The sequence below is a fragment of the Nannobrachium achirus genome (assembly GCF_963921795.1).
Source record: "Nannobrachium achirus genome assembly, chromosome: 3".
Lineage (NCBI taxonomy): Eukaryota > Metazoa > Chordata > Actinopteri > Myctophiformes > Myctophidae > Nannobrachium > Nannobrachium achirus.
Genome location: NC_137812.1, coordinates 61374476 through 61399510, shown reverse-complemented (window position 1 = coordinate 61399510; position 25035 = coordinate 61374476). Strand labels below are relative to the sequence as shown.

Genomic DNA, 25035 nt, shown 5'->3' with positions numbered 1-25035 from the left:
CACACATACTATCACACACACACACACACACACACACACACACACACACACACACACACACACACACACACACACACACACACACACTATCACACACACACACACACACACACACACACACGCACGCACACACACACACACACACACACACACACACACACACACACACACGCGCGCGATGCGCGCGCATCATAACTATGGCAAGACCACACACCGAGGAAATCATCACAGAGTGACACAGACCATTAATAAAGAAAATAAATAAAAATGTCCCAAACACTTGTCAATGTCTTTCTGTAATGTTCCTGTTTTTTTTTTTATTATTTATGTTTTTTTCGCTTCATATTTACTCAATAAACATAGTGAAGAGTGAATTAAATCAAATCACATTGTATTTCTCCATCGTCGTTGTTCTGTTGCATCAAGAGTTCGTCCTTCAACGAGTCGCTTATCCAAAAAGGCACAGATTTACAAGCTAAAACATGTCAAGATGCGATCATGGATGCGACGCGCTGTTAGCTTGTAGATCTGTGCCTTTATCTTGGCAGGCTTCGTTAGATGGCACGCGACATTTGATTGGGTGAAGAACATGCGTGGCAAAGTGCCCGCCCCTTCTAGGCAAAGTGCCCGCCCCTTCTCCCCTCTGGTTGGATACTCTGGCTGTCACTCAACACGGATGATAGGAGGAAGAGCTGCCAGCCAAGATGAAGCACTACGAGGTGAGCAATGTCTGTGTAATTCTAAACCGTCAATGGGGATTAAACATTCTTTTACGTTACTCCTGTCGATACAAAGTAATAAGTAGCTTATGGTGCACACGCGCCATCGAAATGGTCAAATTATTTTATGAATGTGGAAAGAGAAGAATGGTCTCGTGAGTCATGCGATAAGATAACCTCGCCTGTTTGCAGGCTGGATGCTATGGTTGGTTATGGCCTGTTATTGTGATTGCAATTTTTAGACATAAACACAATGGATAGTTAGTTAGGATGCACATCAAATTATTGAACATAATGTATAGGCTGTACACTGTTTATTATTATGTGCAGCTTTTTTGCTCACTTTGTGTGGTGATGAACAATGCATCTCTGGCTAGAATGAATCACCAACCGGGCTGTGAACTCTTACCTTGAGATTGGGGTTGAAGTTGAATCATTAGGCAATAACTTATTGCCTAATGATTCAACTTCAACCCCACTGAACATGATGTCGCTGATTTGAGCCAGTAGTTACCTTTTAAAACGTGTGATTTTCTGTGGGGGAATTACACAATCACCAAACAGGGTGTGTTTGTGTGTGTATAAGCCATGTTGAGCAACCAATCACTTTGGAAAGAAATGCTTTTTGACCTCAATCAGTGTGATAAACCCCCACAAAGACAAGATATGTTCACATGTCTTCTTCTTACCAACTGAGCCCTATTTTATACTTTTGCTATTGTAAAGTGGCTTGTAGATAGATATGCAATTAATGATGTCAGTACTAGTACTAAGCTTCTTTTAACAGGAACAAATGTAGTTTAATACAGATGAATGAATCAGAATCAGCTTTATTGTCAGATTTGTCACGTCACCGTTTTACAGAAGTAAAGAAGTGTGTGAAATGTGTTTTCGTGCAAAGATCCCATCGTATCGTTATTTCCATACCATAACCCACCAGACAGCATTTTGAAGAACTGACAGAAACTGCCCCAACCAGTGGCTTGTCATTCCTTTCCACTCTGGTAGAATAATTGTGATAGACAGACAGACTGTACCAGAGCACAGTAGACTTGAAAACTGCAAAAGTAAAAAATCAAGTCTACAGCTTGTCATTACATTATCATACTATGACATCATTATTCAAATGTCCCCAAGTGAAGTAACACATTTTAACTTTAAGATCTTGTGACAGTCTTGACTGCGACTTCTGTTCATATTCAGAGTCAGACCAGCCCAGTTGTATTGTCTCAGTCTATACATCTGGTGTCACTATAGAGCTGTGTGAGGCTTTAAGTGACACCTGCTGCTATCCCTGCAGCTCAGCCTTAACACGCACCCTGACCCCAACACTTCACCATCATTTAATACAGTCTACCTTTGAAGCTAACCAAGGCCTCTTTTCAGATTGCAGTTGGTTCTTCTGTCACACATATGCCTACTTTAAACTTGAACCACTGCACATTCTCTTACCTAGAATGTGGACACCATTGATTTCAATTAAATATGTAGCCTACCTGTTTATAAGTGTCAGCTAAACAAAATATGCCCTTATCCAGAGGGGATTACAGCCATTCTGGATTCAATTCCTTAATCATCAATGTTGCATGCAAACAGGCACTAAAGAGCTCAAGAGTCTGATACAAGATCTCCTCGGACGTTTTCTGGGAAACCGTGTACTGTTGCAGTTACAAGGACAGGCCAAAGCACCGTACCAGGACAGGGAGTCACTGGTGGCCCAGGCAGGTCGCGGGAGGGGTCTTTATTTAGACATGAAGGGGGAGGCACAGTGGTAGTGGCCTGGGTAGACCTGGGACTGCGCTTGGGGATGCCTTGAACTGGTTTGGCTGTGATCGATGTCTTGCAAGTTATTGTGTGCCTGTATACCATCATGCATGATAGCGGTACAAGAGGGCTTTGCTTTCTTCGACACACTACATAAAATAAATAAATACATACAAATAATTAAAACCAACCATTTGATCAAATTTATACTCTGCATTAAATGAACACTCGGGATTTTACAGTGTACTGATAAAGGCCACACAACTACTTGACCAACATGATATGCTTCCCCTTAAGTGTAGTGTACGGATGCCATCCTTCCGTGCAGAGCTGACTGCTGGCTAGTCATCATGCCGTCATTTTTGGAAAGGGATTGGGGGGGTGGGGGGATGGGGGATACCCTGACTTAAGCCCCTGGGAGTCTGGAGTATTATCACCCCAGTGTGGAAGGAACGGCTTTCTATCTCCGTGTGTACTCAGTAGAAATCCTCTGTGTTCATTTAACTAAGAGTGTACTGTACATAATGGAACCAAATGGACCCAGAGTTAAATGAACAGGGGCTTTAACAGTTTATGTATTGTGTGGCCTTTCCGTTTTTGTACTGCATAAGAGATTTAGATCTCATTAGAGTCGAGATAATCATATGTTAGACAATGATAGATACGGATGATACAGGACCTAGGCGAAAGGTAGAGAGTAAAGTCATTTAAATGGGTACAGTATAGGAGGGCATTGGGCAATGGGGACATCTGGGCACCTCAATGTAAAATTGGCTATTTTGTCCAAAATGTTAAAGGATATATATACACAGTACATGTGAAGTTTACATGATGTGAACATGCACGGTAAATCATTATCAGATTTGATTACCCAAATTAACCAAAATCGCTGGATATACAGGTTTTGTAACAATTGTAGTAGCCTCGGAAACCCATTGTAGAAACATTAGACCTTAATTGTTGAATATTTAAGCATGTTCTAATCATGTATACTTTACTTAACTTTAAAGGAGCTATAGTCAACTTTTTCTTGAAAAACGGATGCTAAAATAAAAATAATGTTTCGAAAATATTTTATAAAAAAATAAGCTTCATATATGTGTTTCAATTAAAAAATGACCACAAAAAGCGTAAAATAATGATAAAATAATCATTTTGGCCCTTTGTTTACATTTACAGGGCCCGTACTTTGTTTACATCCTAGTCTGTAGACTAGGATGTACACCTACAATGAAAAAGTTGACTATAGCTCCTTTAAAAACCTATACCAAATGTATATTTTTTAACATTTTTTGGAGAAGATACAAGATGGTCAATTCAACACAGAGGTGCCCACTCTTCCTTGGTGCCCACCTATCCTGTTACCATTTCGATATGAGGCACAAATTCACAGACCAATTAGGCACATGATGTCATTACGTAGGGATATATACGGGGTGGGGCGGTAGGGGTCGGCTTGGTTATGCACAGCCAGCAGTAGATGTTTATATTTAGCTGAGGAGGCAAGGAAAGGGGGTCGGTTGGGTAGTTCTGTTTATCTTGATGCTGGCTCTCTTGGTTTGGAGAGTAGGGTGGCAGCAGTCTCCAGGTGTCAATGTTTTTATTTTTTTATTTTTTACTGTCTTTTGTTATGTTTTAGTTTTTTGTGGGTGGGAGGGGGGGCATAGCTTTAAAAATCCACTTGCTCGGGAGTAGTAAATTCCTGACAATCTTCTATAAATGTCCAATTTCTGATATGATCAGATAATCTACAATAAATACATTCCTTAAATAATTGCTTATTTTTGCTGTGCGCGTTCGCACACACGTGTCCTGCATGTCTCTACAGAGCAGGAGTAGGCTGGCAGTTAAATAAAGCAGCATGTTCGGAGTGAAGGAATGAGAGGCAGGGAGAGAGAGAGAGAAGGAGGGAGGGAGGGTGAGAGAATGACAGAAAGGAAGAAGAGGGAGGGACTGGAGAGTAGCAGGGGAGAAAGAGAGAGACAGAGAGATTTATTTCCACAGCTGAAAGCTGCCCCTCTCCTCTGGCTTTAGCGTGGTTTCTGGGTAAGACCCTTGGTAGAAGTGAAGAGCGAGGAGAGAACAAAGGGCAGAAGTAAGGGAACAAACCTTTAAGGAGGAGGAGGAGGAGTGTGTGGATATGGATGCTCTAGCGCTAGAGGCCGCCGGCCCTAAGAAGGCCAATAACGGGGCAGTGGCCGCACCAGTGCCGCCACCCCCTGCCCAGGCCAAACGAAAGCCCGCTAAGAAAGCTAAAAAAGCTGTTGTTTTCTTTGAGGTGGAGATCCTGGATGCCAAGACCAAGGACAAGCTATGCTTCCTGGACAAGGTAAGAGCTGTGTTCTCTTTTCTTTTCTTAAAGCTTACTCACAAGTCACAAGTCATCACTAACCTCCCCTCCTTAACGTCTTCACAAGTGTTGTCCATGAATTGGTGTGTGATAATTCCGCCCTTCCTCGTGCCTGCGCTGTGTTTGCTCAATATGACAGGTGCAAATTGCCCTATAGTACTGTAGTCTCCATGGCTGTGTGTATGTCTTTTCTGACCCATGTACACAGCTGGGGTTACAGTGTTTGCTGTCTGTCAGTCAGTGATAGTACATAGTACTCTACTTAAAGCTATCTTGTAAAAGTATAGCTGCCTTGCAAATTGGATCCATTGCTAGACTGGCATGTAAACATTACCATGTTTAGATTTAAGAAATTTCACAGCTTCTTGAATGGCACATGCACAACCACAACTAAACTGCTAGGTCCATTCCAATCAGATTTTAAAATGTGATCAGCGAATCAACGTGAAAAAACTATTCATTGATTATTTATAATTGACTAAATCAATTAGTCTGATGATTAACCACTTTATTTTATACTTCATCGTAGTACTATGTCACACAGAAATAGCAATACAAATCTAATGTGAAGCTCCAAACATGTTTCCTTTTGGTAAGAAACAACAGAATGGCTTAACACAATGCAAGTCAAGTGCAATTTAGTTTCAAAGTTTCAAGCAACTGCATTTAAGGTTTCCCTGTGTAAATAAAAGCCAGCCACAATCCTCCTCTATCTTTAGAAATGTGTGTGACAAGATTTATTCTACCAATAGAGAAATAAGTGAGTATATACAACAAAGGATGTACACACACACAGGATGGAGGCAGCTCTTAAACATGATCCAGGTTAACCACCAATATAGTAGTTCTAGCCAGGTTCAGTTTCCCTGCGTGTGTTCTTCCACCAGGGTACTGTGTAATGTATCAAACAGCCTGACTTTGGCCTTATTTTATTCTACTGACCCATGTGTTAACAGTGGATATGTGTTAACACATTAGGTACTTCCATACCATGGTGTAATAACACACCTACCTTTCCATAACGTACAGGTTAAAACAGACTAGTGGAATGAAACGATTTCTAAACAGTTAGTCATTTAGTCAGTTCTTTAGAGAATTCTAGGCTGCCATAGATACAGATACAGCATATAGGCTATAGTTAAAGGAGTAGTTCACCCCCAAAATGACTTTTTTTCTATTGATTACTCATGCCAGGGAGACTTTAGCTCAATAATATTTGTTTTGTATTTGTCGCATTCCTAAGACAACATTTTTTTGATTATAGTAAATTTACCCCTATTGATTCCCGGATGGGGACCCAAATGCATGGCACTGGATGGGGAAACCATCAGGGTAAATTGACTATAATCACAGTTTTGTCTTAGTAATGCGACAAAAACCCAAAAATATTATTGAACTCAAGTCTCCATGGTTTGAGTAAGTATTTTCTGGACTATAAGGCGCACCTGACTATAAGGCGCACTGTCAATGAATGGTCTATTTTCAAACTGTTTTCATATATAAGGCGCACCTGACTATAAGGCGCACATAATAGACGCTACCGTTGCGTTATGCATCCAACAGATGGAGCTGTGCTAAAGGGAATGTCAATGTCAATGAATGATCCATATATAAGGCGCACTGGACTATAAGGCGCACTGTAGTTTTTTGAGAAAATTGAAGGCTTTTAAGTGCGCCTTATAGTCCGGAAAATACGGTACATAGAAAAAAAGTAATTTGGGGGGTCACTACTAGTACTAGTCCTCATTCGTTTTCCTCATTCATTAGTTGGCTTTCTTTTGTGTTTCACGAGTGCAAGGCCCGTTGGTTTATAGAGTTGCTTTAACCAAGTTTACAGCGGTATGACCGTGCCAACCAGGGCACTCCTCAGGAGTGCCCCATGTATCAGATGCCATCCTCCAGGATTACCATGGCTTTCAGCTGTGTTGTCAGCTTAGCAGAGTTTCCACGGTGATGTCATTTGCAAGATGCCGACGAGATGGAGAGTCTGGCCTCAGTAAACACTTTGAGTGTTAACTTATAACAAAATGTAAGGGTATGGTTATGAGTTATGACCATACGTTACATACAGTAACATAATATGTGTTACCGAAAAAGGGAGAAAGGATCCCCCCAAAAATAACAAGTAGCTGCAGACGATTACAGACAGTATCACCAAACACTGGACTTTGTCCAGACCAGTTTTTAAGCACAGACTCTTGAGTCCAGTTTTTAAGCACAGCATGGAATACTGTTAATGATGGCAAAATCAGGCTCTTTCGAACGACCATCATTTCGACCGGAGGGTTAGCGACTCACTCCACGGAGGTTAGGGTTAGGATGAGGGTTAGAGTCGGGTGTCGAAAAGATGACATGTAGTAACAACGACACGCTCCCTTAATGATCATGTTTAACTAAATGTTTGGGTTCTTCATTGCCATGAAATGTCACCATGATAAGCTTCAGATAGTCTCAGCGATTCAGTGACTACATCTTTGCCATATATTTTGCAACCAACAATGTAAATGCCATAAGCAAAAAAAATAAAATGCACTTTCACGTGTGGGATGGGATACGATCGTTTTGGGATGGGATGGAAAGATAACTATTTCACCTGAATGACCAAGGGTGCTCGGGTCTATTGATCATTATCAGTGCTGCTGATCAGTAGAGAAACGCACAAAGTGTTGTGTAACTTGTGTGACGATTACGCTAACCTAGGATCAGATTGAGAAAAAGTTGAGCAGCGCACCAGCAAGTTGCATCAGCGTAGGAAAAGTGCATGCCAAGCATGGATCTGTAACGGTTATACTGTATGCGTATCTGTTGGAAAATACATGGTTCCTTTTCGAAACAGATGCATATATAACTGTTAAATCCATGACAAGAGGCTTTCTTTGCAAATTAGTTTACATTCCATTTGTAGAGCCACACGCCTATGTGAAGGACCAATCACCACAGGAACGCTCAACTGACCAATATAAACAATGTATGCTACTGCAGCTGTTGTTTTAATCATCCATTTTAACATGCAGTTGAATTTCATTGTCACTTAATTTATAGGAGGGGGTCGCTCATTTTAGGCTGCAGTTGTCTAGATTCCATTTTAGCTATCAATGTCATATACTGGTAGAATGTCACGGGCCCGTTAGCGTTTGGATACGTAATTTAAAAAGAACCAATTGGATCTTGGAACACATTTTCCAGATTTCCCAGAAACCCACTACTTCCTGGTAATCTTGCATCCTGCATACAGCAAGCTGCAATTAAGATGGACAGCACCAGCATGTCGGCCCAAGAGGTTAACCTGCTGGTGCTAATATAGATGATTTACTTAAAATGCCAATGCTAAAATAGGACCATGCCCAAAACCATTACAGAGGCAAGCCATTCAGTGGAAAAGTATAATGCAACATGTTTGCAAACGTTGGTATTGTAGAGATCACACAGAGTACATTAAACAGGCTTGTGCACCTTTTTCCCCCAAATTTTGTGGGAGCACACTGTTATCAACTAATGCATCTATTCACACTTGAAGACACTCAAAGAAAACTTGTTTCAGATGAAACCCTAGTTAGGATTGGAACGTTTGGATCCAGACTACAATGCATGTTCCTCAACATTCTGCACATCATCCAGTATGTCACAAAGCTCCAGGCTTGGATTTCACACAACCTTGGGGGGCAGCCAGGAATGAAGGATTTATTCAATGAACAAAAAGTAAATGTCGACCAGGTGGAACGCAGTGATTTACAGAGTCCATTACAGAAGAGCCTCAGTGTGGTATGTGGAGTCTAAGCTGCCACTGGCCAAAAGGATATGTCCATCTGGTCGGTTAAGGGCCCATTATACTTGGTGGTGCACTGGTGTTGGGCACCAAAATGAGTAGATCTACAAGCTCACAACATGATGCAGTGTGACACACGTAAAGCTTGTGGATTGGGTATTATTGGTGCAAGACACTGCCTCATGTTGCCAAGTATAAATCACCCTGTAAAGAGCACATGGAGATAATTAAATCGGCCAACTCAAACCGCTATCCTGATGGGTCACTGATCTGTGCGCCTTGCCCGTAACAGCCGTGGTTGTGTGTGTGCGTGCACATGTGTGCTTTAGAGTCTGTGCATGGTTCTTTATTGTTGTCATTGAGTGTTATATTTAGATGGTTTATGGAATCGCTGGTGGGCTGACACTGCCCACCAGGGTTTTTTGGCTTTGTGTGTGCACGCCCCCACACATACATGCATGTATGCACGCACACTTTGAAGCCATAATACTGTGCCAGCTGTTAAAGTCCCCCATGCTCGAGGAGCGTGCGTACTGCCAGAGCTAAATTTACAGCTAATCACAGACGTGAGAGGAAAATGAGAACATTAATGTGTGTATTGTGTGAGTGCGCACATGCGTGTGCACGTTCGTGTGTGCAGCTGTGCATCCATGCGTGCATGTGTATGGGCACTCATTGTTTCCTATTTGCAGGTCGAACCAAATGCCACCATCGGGGAGATCAAGTCCATGTTCCACAAGAGCCGTGAGTGTCATGTCTCCCATGTCATTCTTAAGACAAGTTTATACTGAAGTCTCACTACGGTGTCGCTCACCGGGAACATGATTTCCAAGTCTGCATCTTTTAGCTTGAAAAACATTTTCTTTTCAGCAAGCATCACCATCGCAACGAAGTATAAATTAGGCTTAAAGTTAAATAAATCACTTTCCTGATCAAAATGGTGATTGTATTGTAGACCTAGGCTACACGAATCTGGATCTTTTTATAAACACAGATTTTTGTATAACCGCATAGAAAAATATCTAGGTCCACACGTCAAAAATATCTAGGGTTTAAAAAAATCCATACCTACACAAATCCACTGAGAATCGGATATTTTTGTAAAATCTTCTTTTGTTTATCCGGTTTCAAAAAGATCCAGTTTAGCTGCCGAAATCTCCAGCTTCGTGTGGCTGCAAGCCCCAATTGCACAAAGAGATTCAGAAAGTTCCAGATTTGTGTAGCCTAGGCCTAAATCTGTGTTTCCATCCCTCTGCTTCAGATCCTCAGTGGTATCCGGCCAGACAGTCCATTCGCCTTGATGCCAGTAAGTCAGCTGACATGTGTTTCTTTTCTTCTTTTTAACCCTCGTAGGGTCTTCGGGTCACTTTGACCCGGTTTTCAATTTTCAACATCAAGAAAAAGTATGTTAAAATATGATTTTTTCCATGAAACTTCTTCTGCTTGGCTTATTTACTGTACTAAACATGTGATATGAAAACGGTACATGTGATGCATTTGCAACATCCCCCTGTATCAACATATAACACCCAGGGTCTTCGGGTCACTTTGACCCGGCCATTGAAAGTGTATGCTAAATGGCTAATATTTAGGCCATTTCTTTCTGAAAAAACATTGGACATATGGATTTTCGAGGACATAATTTGCTCACCATTACACACTACATTGATAACAATTCAATCAATATTATCTCCGCCAGGCCGGGATGGCCAAAAGTGAGGGATTATGTTTTCGTTGCTTATGTCTGTGAACAGCTAATCTCAGTCACCGCTGGACCAGTCAGCGTGAAACTTTACATGTACTCCCCCGGGAGGCCTAAGAAGATATTCAACCCCAAATTGTCCTGTTATAGCGCCACCATGAGGCAATATTGAGCAAAACACGTTTTGGGCGTTATAGCGCCACCATGCGCCACCATGAGGCAATATTGAGCAAAACACGTTTTGGGGGATATTTACAATACCGATTTTCTCTGGTCATTTGATCAATGTCATGACCTACAGTATGTGTCACATTTTCTATTCAGATTGGCCACGATTCCAAAGATGCTTACGATTTTTGCAGGAGTGGCACATTTTGATACCAAATTGGAACTTCAGTTCCACAGCATTCCGACGTGATTTGTAGCATTTATTTCATTTTGTTTTATTTTGAGTAGTCAATTATGGTTTACCCTCTTTTTCTCCCCAATCCAGTCCTTATGCCAATTGATTCCTCCCCTATGTTGTCACTGCTGTTGTATCCTACCGAATCATCTGACAGTGAGGAGCCCCCACCGAGAGGACGTATGGCCTTCGCCCTTCGTCCTACTCCTCCCTCCCAAAACCAGCTGCCACCCAGCCTGGCTGTAGGAATACATATAGTGACATTTATCACCCTCTCCGCCCGGCTTCCCTTCCCTCGAACAACAATTGTGTTTGCATAGATGCCCCACGATTGATTCAAATCCACAACCTCTGTGGTGGTGGCAGGGTCGCTGTGCCACCCGAGCACCTGTAGCACTTTTTGCAAATCAGAATGGGACAAGAAATATTTGACATACTGTATAGTTCTTGATCAAATGACAATAGGGATAATATGTACCAATTGGTGTGAGGTTTGGACCAAGTCTATATGGTAATACCAACAAGATATTTTGCAAAGATCAGTCTCATGGTGGTGCTATAAGATGGGAAAGATTTCTAGTAGAGTTTCTTTCTAGGCCTCCTGGGCGTATGTGTGCCAAGTTTGATGCTGAAGTGGTGCCTGAGATTAGCTGTTCACACAACGGCCTGATGGTGGCGCTATAAGAGGCCAATGTGAAGAATTTGGGGGGGAGCTTCTTCCTAGGCCTCCCGGGAGTGTGTGTGTGTAGTTTCACACTAATTGGTCCAACTTGCCTGAGATTAGCTGTCCACAGGCAGAGGAGTGAAAACATAATCCCTCACCTTTGGCCATCCCGGCCTGGCGGGGATAATACAAAATATTGATTGAATTGTTAGTAAAGTAGTTAGTAATGACAATCAAATTGTGTTTAGTATGATTTGTGGGGATTTCGAACTACTTTAGAATGGTTTAATATGAGCCGGGTCAAAGTGACCCGAAGGCCCTGGGTGTGACTAAAACACGAGGATCCTACAAGGGTTAAAAACACATACACAGCCATTTACAATATGCGTTTGCGCCTATACTGCCAGGAAATTATTAATTTTTCAGAGTCACAGTAGATCTCCCTTATATGCATGATGTTTTGGTAGGCTGTAGTCTATATAGTGTACACTAGATGTCGCCAGCGATTAAGGTCTCTGGCGATTGCTAGAAGGCCTCAAATTAGCAACCAGTCCATTCACTTAGCATTAGCGTTAGCATGGAACGGCCCGGGACCCGTGCACGCCATCCGCGCTCTTAAAAAAAAAAAAAAAGTATCGACTATGTGCCTTAGATGCCCAATTGACGCACAGAGCCTTCAAACCGGATCAAGATCCGACGTTTAGAACGTGAGATAGAGCCGAGTTGCTGTAATGGTTTCCAATGTAAAATATATGCTCGGGTACATGATTGACACGCTCGATTTCCGGTTTCCGGCGATGACGTCACTTCCATCGCAGAATCCTTGCTGAAGCTTATATGAAGCTAGAATGGTCATTTATAGCTCAAAGCATGTCAAAAAAATACCTAAATCATCAGAAAATGATCCCCAAGGCGACGTTTGGCGATCTGGCACGGTTTGGCGTCCCCAAAATGGCGATGAAAGGCGATTTGGCTAAGAATGAGTTAATAATATCCGAGGAATGAGGCAGCGATGCCTGGCGACACGTATAAGGATGCATTTAAATATGAACATAATAATCTGTATTACACAGATTAAAAGTTCTTAGTCATCACAACTTGATTAGTCATTTGGATTCCATAAAGGCCTGCATGTCTTTCTCTTGGCTTGTAACTGTAGCACTGCTGCTCTGCACCATGTGGCTGGTAAAGTCAAGCCCTAATAATAGATATTTTATGTGAAGATTAAAGACGATTTGTTCATGTTCACAAGCCAATTCAATAAACCTCTAATGGTGTCAAATATTTCTTAAAAGTAAAGGTTAGTGCCTCAACCTGCAATTTCTTCAACTGGTTGTCTGTATGTAGAGCAGCAGAAACATAAGTTTAAAACAATAATACCAATCATAGTTTTACATGTCGTTGTCGGGTGAAAACCTTGTATGTCCAAAACCATTCGTTTTGCATTTATCATTTTAAAAATGATTTAAACTAGTGAAAACAGCCGATCTACAAGCACACAACGCCTCGCACCGCGAGGCGTTGTGTGCTTGTAGATCTGCTGTTTTCACTACTTTTGTGGGCCTTGTATGATAAAGCAGGGCTTTACTTTGCGAAAGAACGTACACATTTGAAACTTGGAGATACGAGGTTTCCACCCGACAACGACGATATTGTGCTTTGTTTTAGTGAACAGAGCAATACTGTGGGGGCCTCCTTTCATGCTATTTCACACGCCAATTGTTTTAAATCTCTGTGCTCCATGTTTGTTCCAGAGGGTAAATCTTTGAAGGATGATGATGTTCTCCAGCACCTTCCTGTAGGAACCACGGCAACGTTCTACTTCAGAGACTTGGGAGCCCAGATCAGTTGGGTCACAGTGAGTACACGTTCACATACATACAGCAGGGTTCCCACGGTCATGAAATTCCTGGAAATATTTTGAAATTAGAAAAATATTTTTCCAATACTGGAAAAGTTTTGAAATTGATCAAGGGTCCTGGAAGGTCCTGGAAAAAATTCATACCTCTGAAATGACAAATTAAACATTGGCCAAATTGTCAAATATTAGAGGGAGAAAGTGTGAAAATAGCCGATCTACATGCTATGTGAGTATGTAGATCTGCTATTTTCACAATAAAACCATGTTAAAGAATTCCTCAACTCTTAGTGCTCGTCAGGGTGCCGGAGTTCCCAGTTCAAATATGATTATTTCGGGGGTCACGACCTGAAAAGGTTGAGAACCACTGGCATACACAACCTGTCTTTGGGCATTGTGCATAGGAGTAAGCGACTCGTTATTGAGCTGAATTATTGTTATATAGTCTTGGAAATTGGGTTAAATATTCTGGAAAAGTTTTGGAAAGGTTTTGGAAATTAATTGGTAAAAATGTGTGGGAACCCTGCATACATACAGGTTCAGTCATGCTCTGAAAAGTAGGTTGGAAGATTGGAAGTCTTGAAAAGGTCCACACAGTTCTGTGTGCATGCGTGTGCGTGCACGCACTTGTGAGAGTGAGATTGTGCAGAGCTATATTGAGATCTCTCAAAGGGCAAGGTGGATTGCACAGAGAGAAGGGTTCCTACTTTCCTCCCATCCCTGCAAATTGAATCGGGTCCCGTTCTATTACCAAGGGTCTCGGGTCTGTTGATCATGATGTATAATATACCTGATTGGATCTGACAAGACTCGTGGTCAAGGCTGACCATGAGAGAAACGCATGAAGTTTTGTTTAACTTGCGTGATAACCAAGGATCTGTACTGTATATAAAAGCAGTAATTTACCCAAAAGTCCTACCCAGTGGGAGTAAGCAGCGACTTAGACTATGCCAGGGGTTCTCAAACCTTTTTAGGCCGTGACCCCCAAAATACCTTAAACATATTTGAACTGGGGACCCCCACCCTGACAAGCACTTGGAATTGTAGGTATTACATTTAATGTGACTCGGTTCCACAGATAAATATTGTGAAAATAGCAGATCTACATGCTCACAGCGCCTTGCGTTGCGAGCATGTAGATCAGCTATTTTCACAATGTTCGCCTCTTGCTTACTTAATATTTGACAGTTTGGCCAGTTTGGTATTAACTCAACCTCTGCCAAAGAAATACCCCTTTGTACCCCTTCTCTGCCATGCCCGAGGAACCCGAAGATTTAATAAGCTTTAATTAAAAAAATTTTTTTTATCGAAGCGGAACTAAAATAGGCCGGAACTAATGCTCCGTGATCGGTTTCTACACGGACACATTATTGAGCGGACCAGTTAACATTGAGACCGTGAACCGGAAGCGGATGGTCCGTCCTCTATTTTGGCCCGTTAGCTTTCTGTGTAAACACTGCGGCTTACAGACAGAACTTATTGATCAATTGAAAACATTTAAAAGGATTTGAGAAGCTGATGGAATACGCGAACACACGATGCATAGCAGTGTCCGATCACGCACGATGGGAACTGGATGAGCGCCCGCGTTAACAGGTAGGAGAAGCCAGCAGTGAAAGACATAGAACAATCTTCGGGCTCCTCGGCCGTAAACTACGAATGAGTTAAAATGGTTTGAAAGTCCTTAAATTGTCACTTAAGAAATGTGCAGATACCATGCATACACTTATACTGCGTTTGGTTTGTTTACCATTGAGTGAGAAAACAAAAAAATACATTAAGCTAATCATCTGGGGACCCCACAAAATAATTGGGGACCCCACTTGGGGTCCCGACACCAAGTTTTAGAACCACTGGTCTATACCATACCATAGTACTAGGGATGGGTATCGTTCACCTTTGAATCGATACAATACTTTTTTCGATACCTGGGAATCAATACGATACCTTTTTCGATACCATTTTCGATACTTTTATTTATTATTATTATTATAATTATTATTTGCCTTTTTCTATGGGGTATTTTACACACCACAATAGGTTATTAAGCCAGTTATGTGTTTAACTTCAACACTGAAAGAGTGGGGAATTCACTCTCGCTGCTGCGGGAGACGGAGAGCACAGGTGATGATGTATAGACGTTGGATAATCATCATAATAATAAACATAGGCTATTGTCGGCTATTTTCACAATAGGCTAACAAGTGTAGCCTACTAAAGCAGTCATTAAACTTTCAGTAGCCCAACTGTTACAGATGCGACCAGCCAGGGGTGTGTTCAAGAGTATCTAAACGAGGTATCGTTAAGTTTTACGTGAACCGATACTCGATAGTATCGACGTCATGCAATCGATACCATTAAAAGTATCGCTGACGATACCCAACCGTACATAGTACACAGCACCACTTGAAGGTTGGTCAGCCAGCGGTATTGCAGTTGTTGAGGCTGTTCTGATACGGACAGACAGACATATACATGCGGTCAGTTGTTGAAGCGGATGGCACCACTCAAGAAATGATTTCTCTCATCTACCCTCATATGTTTATTTAGTCACACACAACATACTACAGATGTATGTTATCTTCGTTAGTAAGCACTGTCCAGTTTATCCATCCTCTTTCAACTCTTTTTCTCAGGTATTCCTGACAGAGTATGCTGGTCCTCTGCTCATCTATCTGATGTTTTACTTCCGGGTGCCCTTCATCTACGCACCTAAATATGATTTCACCACCAGTAAACACTGGGTCGTACAGTGAGTCCCCATACACAACACACAACAACACAATTGCACACTAAGCAAAATTGTTTACTGGAATTGCATTCTGTAACTGAAACAGCAATATTCTTTGTGTTTTGAGTTTTTATTGAATTTCATGCCAATGATGGTATTCCTTCTGTTGTACCTTTATCTTATTTAGTTTATTCAGATGCCAATTTATCCCACCTTGGGCATAAAGATATTATGATCTTATAATGTAAGCATTCTGGCCAATAAGCCCTCTGCAAGAGGGATAATATACTGTATGTTGTCTCTGCCCAGTCTGGCTTGTATGTGTCACTCCTTCCACTACGTAAAGAGACTGCTGGAGACCCTATTTGTTCATCGCTTTTCACACGGAACCATGCCATTGCGCAACATCTTCAAGGTGAGACATGACGCTGCACTTCGCAAGTGAAGAATGAGCCATTGTAGTGTTAAATACACCAAACTAGTGTAAAGCCTCTGATACTGCAGGGAAAATAATATTTAAATTAAAATAACGTTTTCAGCTGAGCACGGGGGGAGCAGCTGATGCACATGATTTTGCTTGTGTGAATGTACACACACACACACACACACACACACACACACACACACACACACACACACACAGACACACAGACACACACACACATAATAGTGAGAATGTTTGATGGACCTCTCACTTTCATAAACCTTTTGGCATGGTTGTCTGAAAGTGGGCACACTTATTCGTTCGCTATGGTGTACTAAAATGTACAGTGTTGTCTAACAAGATTTAAACGGATTTGGCAGAACTTAACAATAGAATTCTCCATCTTCACTTTGGTCTTTGGATAGATAGAGGAGCCACAATGCTGGCACAGTCACTGCTACATGTATCTAGTGTTGCAGCAGTGATAGGACAGCCAAGTCTATGTAGAACTATAAATCACTCGCTACACCTTCAACACAAACAACATAGCAACAGTGACAATGTGACACAGAAGCATAAATCAGCCTTAACAACTTGAGAACTTGTGCTCTTTCAGAACTGTACCTATTACTGGGGCTTTGCTGCATGGATGGCCTACTATATCAATCACCCACTCTACACACCACCTGGTGAGTGCACGCACGCACGCACGCACACACACACACACACACACACACACACACACTCTAATGTTATATGTTGCTTATAGTGTTACCATGTTAAGCGTGCATGTTTGTTTTGCAGTTTATGGTGAGCAACAAGTGAGACTGGCCCTCATCCTATTTCTGGTAAGAGCCTTGATCTACTCTGCACATGTCAAATAGCTTTAGCTCACCAAAAGCCAAAATGGACAGAAGTTCTATTCTATATTCTACCATGGTACATAATAGTGGTGTTTTTCTAATAAATCTACATTTTCTGCTCAGTAATGACCTCACTTTGATTACTCCCCAGTTCTGTCAGATCGGTAACTTCTCCATCCACATCGCTCTACGGAACCTCCGCCCTCCAGGTATGCTGCAGAATGCATTTCAACTTTCAAGTACATTGTTAGTAACCTAAAACAATGGCTTTAACGCCTGCTTTTATACAAAAAAATAATTTCCATACCCAGGCTCTAAGACGAGGAAGATACCCTACCCAACTAAGAATCCCTTCACCTGGATCTTCTTGCTGGTCTCCTGTCCCAACTACACGTATGAGGTACTACGCTCTCTTTAAACACTATGCTTACGGTTTGAACATCATCATTTTTGAATCAGAAATAGATGATAGATTAGTGCAGATCCAATGACAAGATGTTTATTTCTATATATAACTTTTATGGGGGGGAGGGGAGGGACATGCGGGAGGGAGCTTGTAGATCGGCTGTTTTCAAATAGCCAAAGTATTTAGAAAAAGGCTGATGCCTACCTTAGCCTATTTAGACCTGAGGCAGACTCTAAAAACACCTTCTAAATCCTGACCTAAGTTTTCTGAAAAACAAATGTTGTGTTGCTATATACTGTACATGGCAACAACAACTTGAAAATGGGTACCTGTCTTGAAAGGTATAGTTACAAATAGGCATTCTCATCCTAAACGGGTTAAAGAACTCGCACAGTGTCAGGAACTTGACAAAAAAAATGTTCTAGAATAAAGAGATTTTTTTTGTTCCTGACAGTGTGCGGGTCGGGTCCTCTTCTTTGATGTGTTTATTGGAGATCTCCTTCTGAAATAGCCAAAGTGGTTGAATTGATTTTAATCCCAAATTAACTCATTTGGCTGGGCATCCCCTGGAACCCGCTCAAGGACTCCTGGGGGTCCCCGTTCCCCACTTTGAGTACCACTGGTGTAGTGAGACTTGGATCCAATACAGCAGAGCCTACTTCAACAAAATGAAAGATCAATTGTTATTCTGTGCGGGATCATGGATATGTTCCCTCGACTCTTAAGTTCCCTCAGCCCCACTGAGGCTATGGTCAGGGTTTGGGTTAGGTTTTAGGCATAGTGGTTAACATTCACCAGCGTCGGCAGGTTAGCTACTTACCAGCGCCGAGCATGGACCCATTCTGTGCTTGTAAGACACCCAACATATTAGATTTTGAATATCATGATATGGCATAAGTGTTGTCTTTTCCTGGTTTTAACCACTTAAGCCTCATTTTATACCCTGAATAACAGCAGAAATTACATTAATGCTTGCCGTAAAGCACTAACTATTTCTAGAGAAAATACTACAAATGCAATACATTGATAGATCATAGTGATCTACACCAGTTGAGGTACATGCATGCCAAGAAGTGAAGGTGACAATAATTGTAAAAGTCAGCCAAACATTTTGAATACAGGCATGCATATATGATCCACATGACCTGTCTGGGCTCATATACCCCATGTCTGGTTCCTCGTGATGAAGCTGGCAACTTTATCATTACACCCCCAAGGACAATGGCAACCCTTAGTAAACATTGTAAACGTGGTGCTACTGCCCTCTGGTGGTAAATGTCTGCTTCCAATTGTGCCTCCTATGGTGTTGGCATTAATAATTTGGGACACCAATAAAAGGTTAAACTGACTTCAGATTTCAACCCATTAAGACCTGGAATTATTTTGTACTTTAGCTATTGAAAAATAGCAGATCTACAAGCTCAAAGCGCGGCATTCGGTAGATCTGCTATTTTTGAAGAATTCTGATAATATTTGCAAATCTTTGAATATATATTTTTCAAAGCAAACTTCTGTAACTAAAATCTCTGCTTCTGCGGGTCCGTCGAACAACATATTTTGAGATGGGGATCTGTGGCCAAATACATGTAATTTTGGGGGTCCTTGACATGAAAAAGTTTGAGAACCACTGATTTAGAAGTAGTTTATAGAATCGGGTCAAAAATATTCAAAGACTTGCACATATTTTCACGATTTTTCAAAAATAGCAGATCTACAAGATCGCAGCTTTTAGATCTGCTATTTTTCAATAGTTAAAGCATAAAATAATGGTTAAAGTGGTGAATCTAATGCGACAAAGATGCTTTCCCGGACTTAATGGGGTAAATTACCAATACAATTGTTTCTTGTCTTCCCCTGTAGCTGGGGTCCTGGTTCGGCTTCACATTGATGACCCAGTGTCTGCCGGTGGGCTTCTTCACCCTGGTGGGCTTCATCCAGATGACGGTGTGGGCCAAGGGGAAGCATCGCAGCTACCTCAAGGAGTTCCGCGACTACCCACCTCTGCGCTCCCCCATCCTGCCCTTCGTTTTATAGATGACCCTCCCCTCTAACCTTCCTCCACCATGGAGCTGCAGAGCTCCTTCTCCCATTGCGTACACTGGAGCTGATTACCATGACTTGGAAAGGATTGAAGTCATTTCCGCTTTTTTTCCTTTTTGTTCTGTAACACATTTGATACCCTTCCACTTCCCAGCCGGAGCCCCTTACATCCTTGTAGTAGAGGGCCTTAATGTAGAACACTATGACGTTGCCTTGAACTATCAATTGGCAAACCACCCATTCAGACTGGAAATTATGACATTTACTTCCTCCCAGCTTGGTTCGACAGACAAAGTAAGTAAATGTGAGAGATGCGTTAACCCGGACCTCATCACAAATAATGTGGTCCTTTTGTTTTTTTCGTTCCCATTTTCTCAAGTATCCCATGTGACCGCTGACCCCTGCTGGTTGGTTTTGGGGAGAACATAACTTTAGTTCATTGTCACATCACAAGTTACTGGTGTTTAAGAGAAATTATTTTAGGTCCACAATAGAGAAATAAAGTAAAACGTCAGATAACAGGAAAACAATATCAGCTATCGTTGTGTGTTTAACTATTAGACGGAATATCGCAGTCTCTTGTGCAAGTAAGGGACTTCTCTTAGCAGTATCTGTTGAAGAATGAGTGTTGAATCAAAATGTTGAAATCTGACCTTCTGGGTTGTGCTTTCTGTTGGAACTTTAATTGTGTTGTTTTTAATTTATTAAAATAAAAAAACTAACCAAATATATTGTGGTCTAAATTATGACTTAGGACTCTCTTGTTTAAGGAGTTTTTAACCACTTCTGGGTCTCAAGCATGTGACCTATGAAGGTACCATACTATTTATGGTACTTTGGTTGAAATCCAAACCAGTCAAAAAATGGACTGTGGCCAAACACTACCATCTACTACACAGTGAACTTTCACACTTCTCTTCAGTGCACTGTACAAATATCTACTTACAGTTCAACCATACCACATTCAACTTCTTTGTAGTTGATTTTTGCAGTCGGAGGCAATGAGCCCTTCAGGTATAGACTGATTTCTCAGTGGCAGTGTTGTATTGGTCTGGTCAAGCAGGTAGACGCCGTCTATCTTCAGGGTCACGCCTCTCACACACATGAACAATTGGACATGCATTGATACCAAACAACCCTCAAGTTCACACCTCAACGACGTACAAATGCTTTAGTGTCACAACATGGTGTTTTAACAAAGAAATGAGCCTGTACACATATCAATAGACCTGTATAATAGGTGTTAAGTGACATGCGCGTGGCGTCATTAAATCGAGCGTCCACCAAACATTGAATCATCAATGCAACGCTGCTCGGCGGCAACCATAGCTGCGGTGTCAAGCGACACATCAGCTACACGGCAGTGCTCTGGAAAAAGGTCTATATGCCAACCAATCTTTCAACAGGGAAGCCAATCATTCAACAACATTGCCTATCCATTTCAGTTGATTGAGTTTTTAGCACCGTTAAATGGGGGCAAAACACATTGTGCAGTTTAGAAGCCTAGAGACTTACAGATAACTTCCCCTTTTTGTAAAATCAAGGTTGAAGGGTGTGAAGTTGTTTTACTGGCCAAATACAGTTGGGGCAATTTTTTGCTGCCCGCAAATTTATATATTTGTCAAATAATGGCATACAATTCTATTTTCCCACACTGTCATTTACGGAAGAGAAATTACGTCAGGATGACCAGATGTCATCTTTAACTTTAATAAACAACTTGGAATGGGTTAAGCTGAAACAGCATAGTTTATTTTGGACAGCAACAGGTATATACAGAGTGAAGAAGAATAAGGGTAAGTTGTCTGCAAAATCACGCCGCCTCAGCCTGGGCCGCGAGTCTCTTCTTCCTCAGCTGGAGCCTTCGTTCCCTCTCATACTCCTTCATACGCATCACATAGCTGTGAACATAAGAAAGATGCAGTTACATCACATAGCCGTGTACATACGAAAGATGCAGTTACATCTCAAAGCTGTGCATAAGATGCAGTTACATCATTGCTGCGAACATAAGGGAGATCAGCAAAAACGCATTTGGGATTAAAATGTACAGTAAATTCATCAAAATCAGCAATAGAAGCAAAACAAATCAATATCAAAAGACACCAAAGATATGACATCCATCACCTGTGCATTTACATACTTCACTAATTTCTCAAACTATTAATCATATGCCTACAATACCTGCAGACTTGGGGAGAAAAAACTGAATTCACACCAGAAGTGGCATTTTGCTTCCACATTCCGAGACAGCGGTTCAATGCATTGTCTACTCTATGGAGAGGAGCGACCGACATGGCAGGAGGCGGAGGCAGCAACAAACGGGCTGCTGTGTGATGAAACGGAGCTGTGGCCAACCAGAAACCCACTGTGTACGCCTACTGAAGTACACAACACTCAACCTCATTTGAGAAAGACGTGCGTACTGAAAATACTGTCGTTCTTGCCCTGATGAAGACCAATGGGTCGAAACATGTTGGTTTTATAGAATAAACGTTGTTTTATTTTAATCTCCTCGAGTGCTCGGATCTCAGCTTCTTTTTTCTTCTACATGTGTTCTAAACCATTTTATAGCCCTAACCCATTCAGCTGGCTACAACCATTTCCACACAGCCGGACAGTGTTTAGACTTGTGGAACACCCTGTGTGTGCAGTGTGGACCCCAGGCAGCACACTTACTCCTGATTCTGGCAGTAGTCCCAGTCATGTCGCTCATGCTTGCAGGCTAGGAAGTTGGGCCAGTTGTCCCTCTTACACTTCATGAGCTTGAGAAGATGGTGGGCACAGTAGTCCCTCTGCTCCACTGGTAGCTGGGCCAGGTTCATCTGCTCCTGGGTTGCTACCATTTCTGAAGAAGGGACAGAACGTGTTAGTAGGGCTGTCACAATTATTACATAATCGTATAATCGCAATTATTTGACATAATCGCAATTATTTTGTCATAATCGTGAATGTTGAAAAATGTATACATTTTTAGAAATAGTGGAAATAGCAGATCTACAAGCTCACAACGCGTCGCATCGCTTGTAGATCGGCTATTTCCACTATCAATGTTATTTTTTAAGTAGTAAGTTATCAAATATGTCAGTAATTTCTTTGTGTATTTAGGTTATGTGTCATATGTGCCATGTGCATCTTCAAAGCCTAAAAGCCAAACAGAAATGTAATTAACAACAAAAACAACTAAATCGTTATCGCAATTATTTAATGACAATCGTCATGTAAAATGTCATATCGTGACAGCCCTACGTGATATTTTGTATTTATTTTTGTCTCGATCAACAATTGTTGTTCTAATATTGGCAATGCATTTGTGTCTGTTTTAATCAGCTGCTTGTGGAGCCTACCTACAGTGTACCCTGTCCACAAACATTATTAAATTGTTACGTTTAAAGACTACTAGTAGACTAATAGACTCTCAAGGTCATAGTCTTCCCACTCTACCATCCTGTGTTAGTTTAATACTCTGTAATCGAACCAGGGTCTCTCACATGGAAAGCCAATATCTTAACCACTAGCCTAAAGTAGAATTCTCCCTTGGCCCGGGGAGATATTAGGCTTAGGTCATCAGGCAGAGGCTCTGAGACTGTAATGGACATGATTCACTCACTGTCTTGAAGTCATCGCCCCAGGGGAGGGGTTCAAACTTTGAATCCCTATCCAAGTGGATAGTTGGGGTAGTTAAAAACCAAAGAACAGGATTGGGATCACTTTGATATCTGATCAGTGACCATAGCACATGCCACATTACCTCAATATGATGTCAATATGAAGTAGGTCTATACGATTGATTAATCAAATAATATCTTTAACACCAAAGATCCAAATCTGATACACTTTGACAGGGATACAATTTTAGACAAGGTTATGTTGTTACAGTTTGGCAGAGAATTAATGGACATAATTTAGTTACTTAATCAATTAGTTTTAGCAACCTAGCAATGTGTGAGTAGCAACCGTTTGAATTATGAATTCGGCATGGTTAGTTAATATGACATGATAATAAACAACACAGTGAGTAGATCATTGGTTCTCAAAGTTCCAGGGGGTCCCCAGCTAAATGATAGTTAGGAACCAAATGGACCCTTATGGGTCTTTGGTCTAACTTTTTTTAAACAAAATGTTGTACACTCTCGGAGTTAAATTAATATAGATTGGGGTCTCAGAGATAGAAATACCATTAGTAGCCTAATGCTTGTCAAACTGGGGGTCCTTGAAATTAAATGGTTGACAATCACTGAGCTGTACAAATCTTCTCTTATGTGGGGGTTCCCGGCATATCTTTACAAATGGAGGTCCGAAGGCTAATATGTATACTTATTATGAGTGTAAATTTGAAAACGTTTGAGAACCAGTGCAGCAGATGACATGCAGAGAGAATAACAAGAACAAACCTCGCTCATTCCTGTCAGGGAAGCCGACCTGCGGCCCAAACTCGAAATTCTTCTTTACGTCTGGCTCAGTGTCCGTCTCGGTGATATATCGTTTAGCGAGATGAGCCCCCATTTGGACAACAGGTCGCAATGCACTACAAACTCCAAATGTCTAAGTTATGTTAGCGGTATAGCGCCTTATTCCAGTAGTTTTAAGGTTATTATGTTATCTGCCATTCGGTCACCTTCCACACAGGCTCCCTTAAGCTACTTCCGCCCCTGAACGGAAATAAACAAGACGGACAGTACTGAAGTGAAACACTTCCCCACCGCAATTAATACAATAAATGGTTCCTATGGCTGAAAAGACCAAAGAGATTTCATAGAGAAGGGTAATTAATTTCAAGACAGTAACGTCTAAAAGGATAAGCTCAAGTAAGCCTAGATTTATTTAAATTGAGATCCCCTTTTAACTAATATATCATTGAATGCCAGACAGATAAAACACAGTACTATGCAGAGAAAATGCAATAAATGGTATACAAATAGTAGATATTGGTACTTTATTATGGTCATTGATAGCCTGATTTCAGAAACAGTCCACTCTGAGTGGGCGGGGTCTATGGGCTGGAACCAGGCTATTATGGTCATATTATTAAAGTAGATGCAGTACCAATATTTGGTAACAATTTAGTCCTAGACGTTACACTGACTTTTGAACTATTTTCTAGAATAATGTTTAGGCTTTTATCTCAGGTTAGATTATAATTCTTTATATGAATTGAGTACTAAAGGACCCCTGAGCTTTCTTGTGGTTTAAATCCTTTTAGTTGACCTTGCATCAGTGAACTGTAAAGTCTTCAATTAATGAATGAATCAATCAAGCCTAGTTGGGTGAGATAAAATAACATGATGTTTGTATGTCTTAACTTTGGAGTGGTCGATTCCAGTTTCAGACTTCTGAATCAATTA

General features: G+C 41.3%; 2 protein-coding genes across 3 annotated transcripts; one reads left to right on the top strand and one right to left on the bottom strand.

Moving 5' to 3' along the window:
• Positions 1 to 665: 665 nt before the first annotated feature.
• tecrb (trans-2,3-enoyl-CoA reductase b) lies at positions 666 to 20417 on the top strand. Of its 2 annotated transcripts, XM_080721962.1 has the most exons (12): positions 666 to 719; positions 4762 to 4812; positions 9292 to 9343; positions 9861 to 9905; positions 13123 to 13226; positions 15863 to 15978; positions 16267 to 16372; positions 16998 to 17070; positions 17186 to 17229; positions 17396 to 17453; positions 17556 to 17644; positions 19511 to 20417. In XM_080721962.1, exons 1-12 carry the CDS (start codon positions 705 to 707, stop codon positions 19682 to 19684), a joined length of 927 nt encoding a protein of 308 aa, XP_080578088.1. In that variant the 5' UTR covers positions 666 to 704; the 3' UTR covers positions 19685 to 20417. The 2 variants fall into 2 exon arrangements, with proteins under 2 accessions (XP_080578088.1, XP_080578087.1); XM_080721961.1 differs by lacking the exon at positions 666 to 719 and having other exon boundaries at positions 4464 to 4812.
• A 1009-nt stretch (positions 20418 to 21426) lies between these two features.
• LOC308281078 (NADH dehydrogenase [ubiquinone] 1 beta subcomplex subunit 7-like) lies at positions 21427 to 24335 on the bottom strand. Its single transcript, XM_080721162.1, has 3 exons — positions 24085 to 24335; positions 22370 to 22538; positions 21427 to 21591 (listed from the first exon to the last, which is right to left on the bottom strand). The coding sequence occupies exons 1-3, from the start codon at positions 24194 to 24196 to the stop codon at positions 21504 to 21506; spliced, it is 369 nt and encodes a 122-aa protein (XP_080577288.1). The 5' UTR covers positions 24197 to 24335; the 3' UTR covers positions 21427 to 21503.
• Positions 24336 to 25035: the final 700 nt, after the last annotated feature.

Coding starts and splice junctions, on each gene's coding strand:
- tecrb (XM_080721961.1), top strand. CDS start 4,624: ATGGATGCTCTAGCGCTAGAGGCCGCCGGCCCTAAGAAGGCCAATAAC. Junction 13,227..15,862: donor CCCAGATCAGTTGGGTCACA/GTGAGTACACGT, acceptor TCTTTTTCTCAG/GTATTCCTGACAGAGTATGC. Junction 17,230..17,395: donor TGGCCCTCATCCTATTTCTG/GTAAGAGCCTTG, acceptor ATTACTCCCCAG/TTCTGTCAGATCGGTAACTT.
- LOC308281078 (XM_080721162.1), bottom strand. CDS start 24,196: ATGGGGGCTCATCTCGCTAAACGATATATCACCGAGACGGACACTGAG. Junction 22,539..24,084: donor CCCTGACAGGAATGAGCGAG/GTTTGTTCTTGT, acceptor TCCCTTCTTCAG/AAATGGTAGCAACCCAGGAG. Junction 21,592..22,369: donor GACTACTGCCAGAATCAGGA/GTAAGTGTGCTG, acceptor TTATGTTCACAG/CTATGTGATGCGTATGAAGG.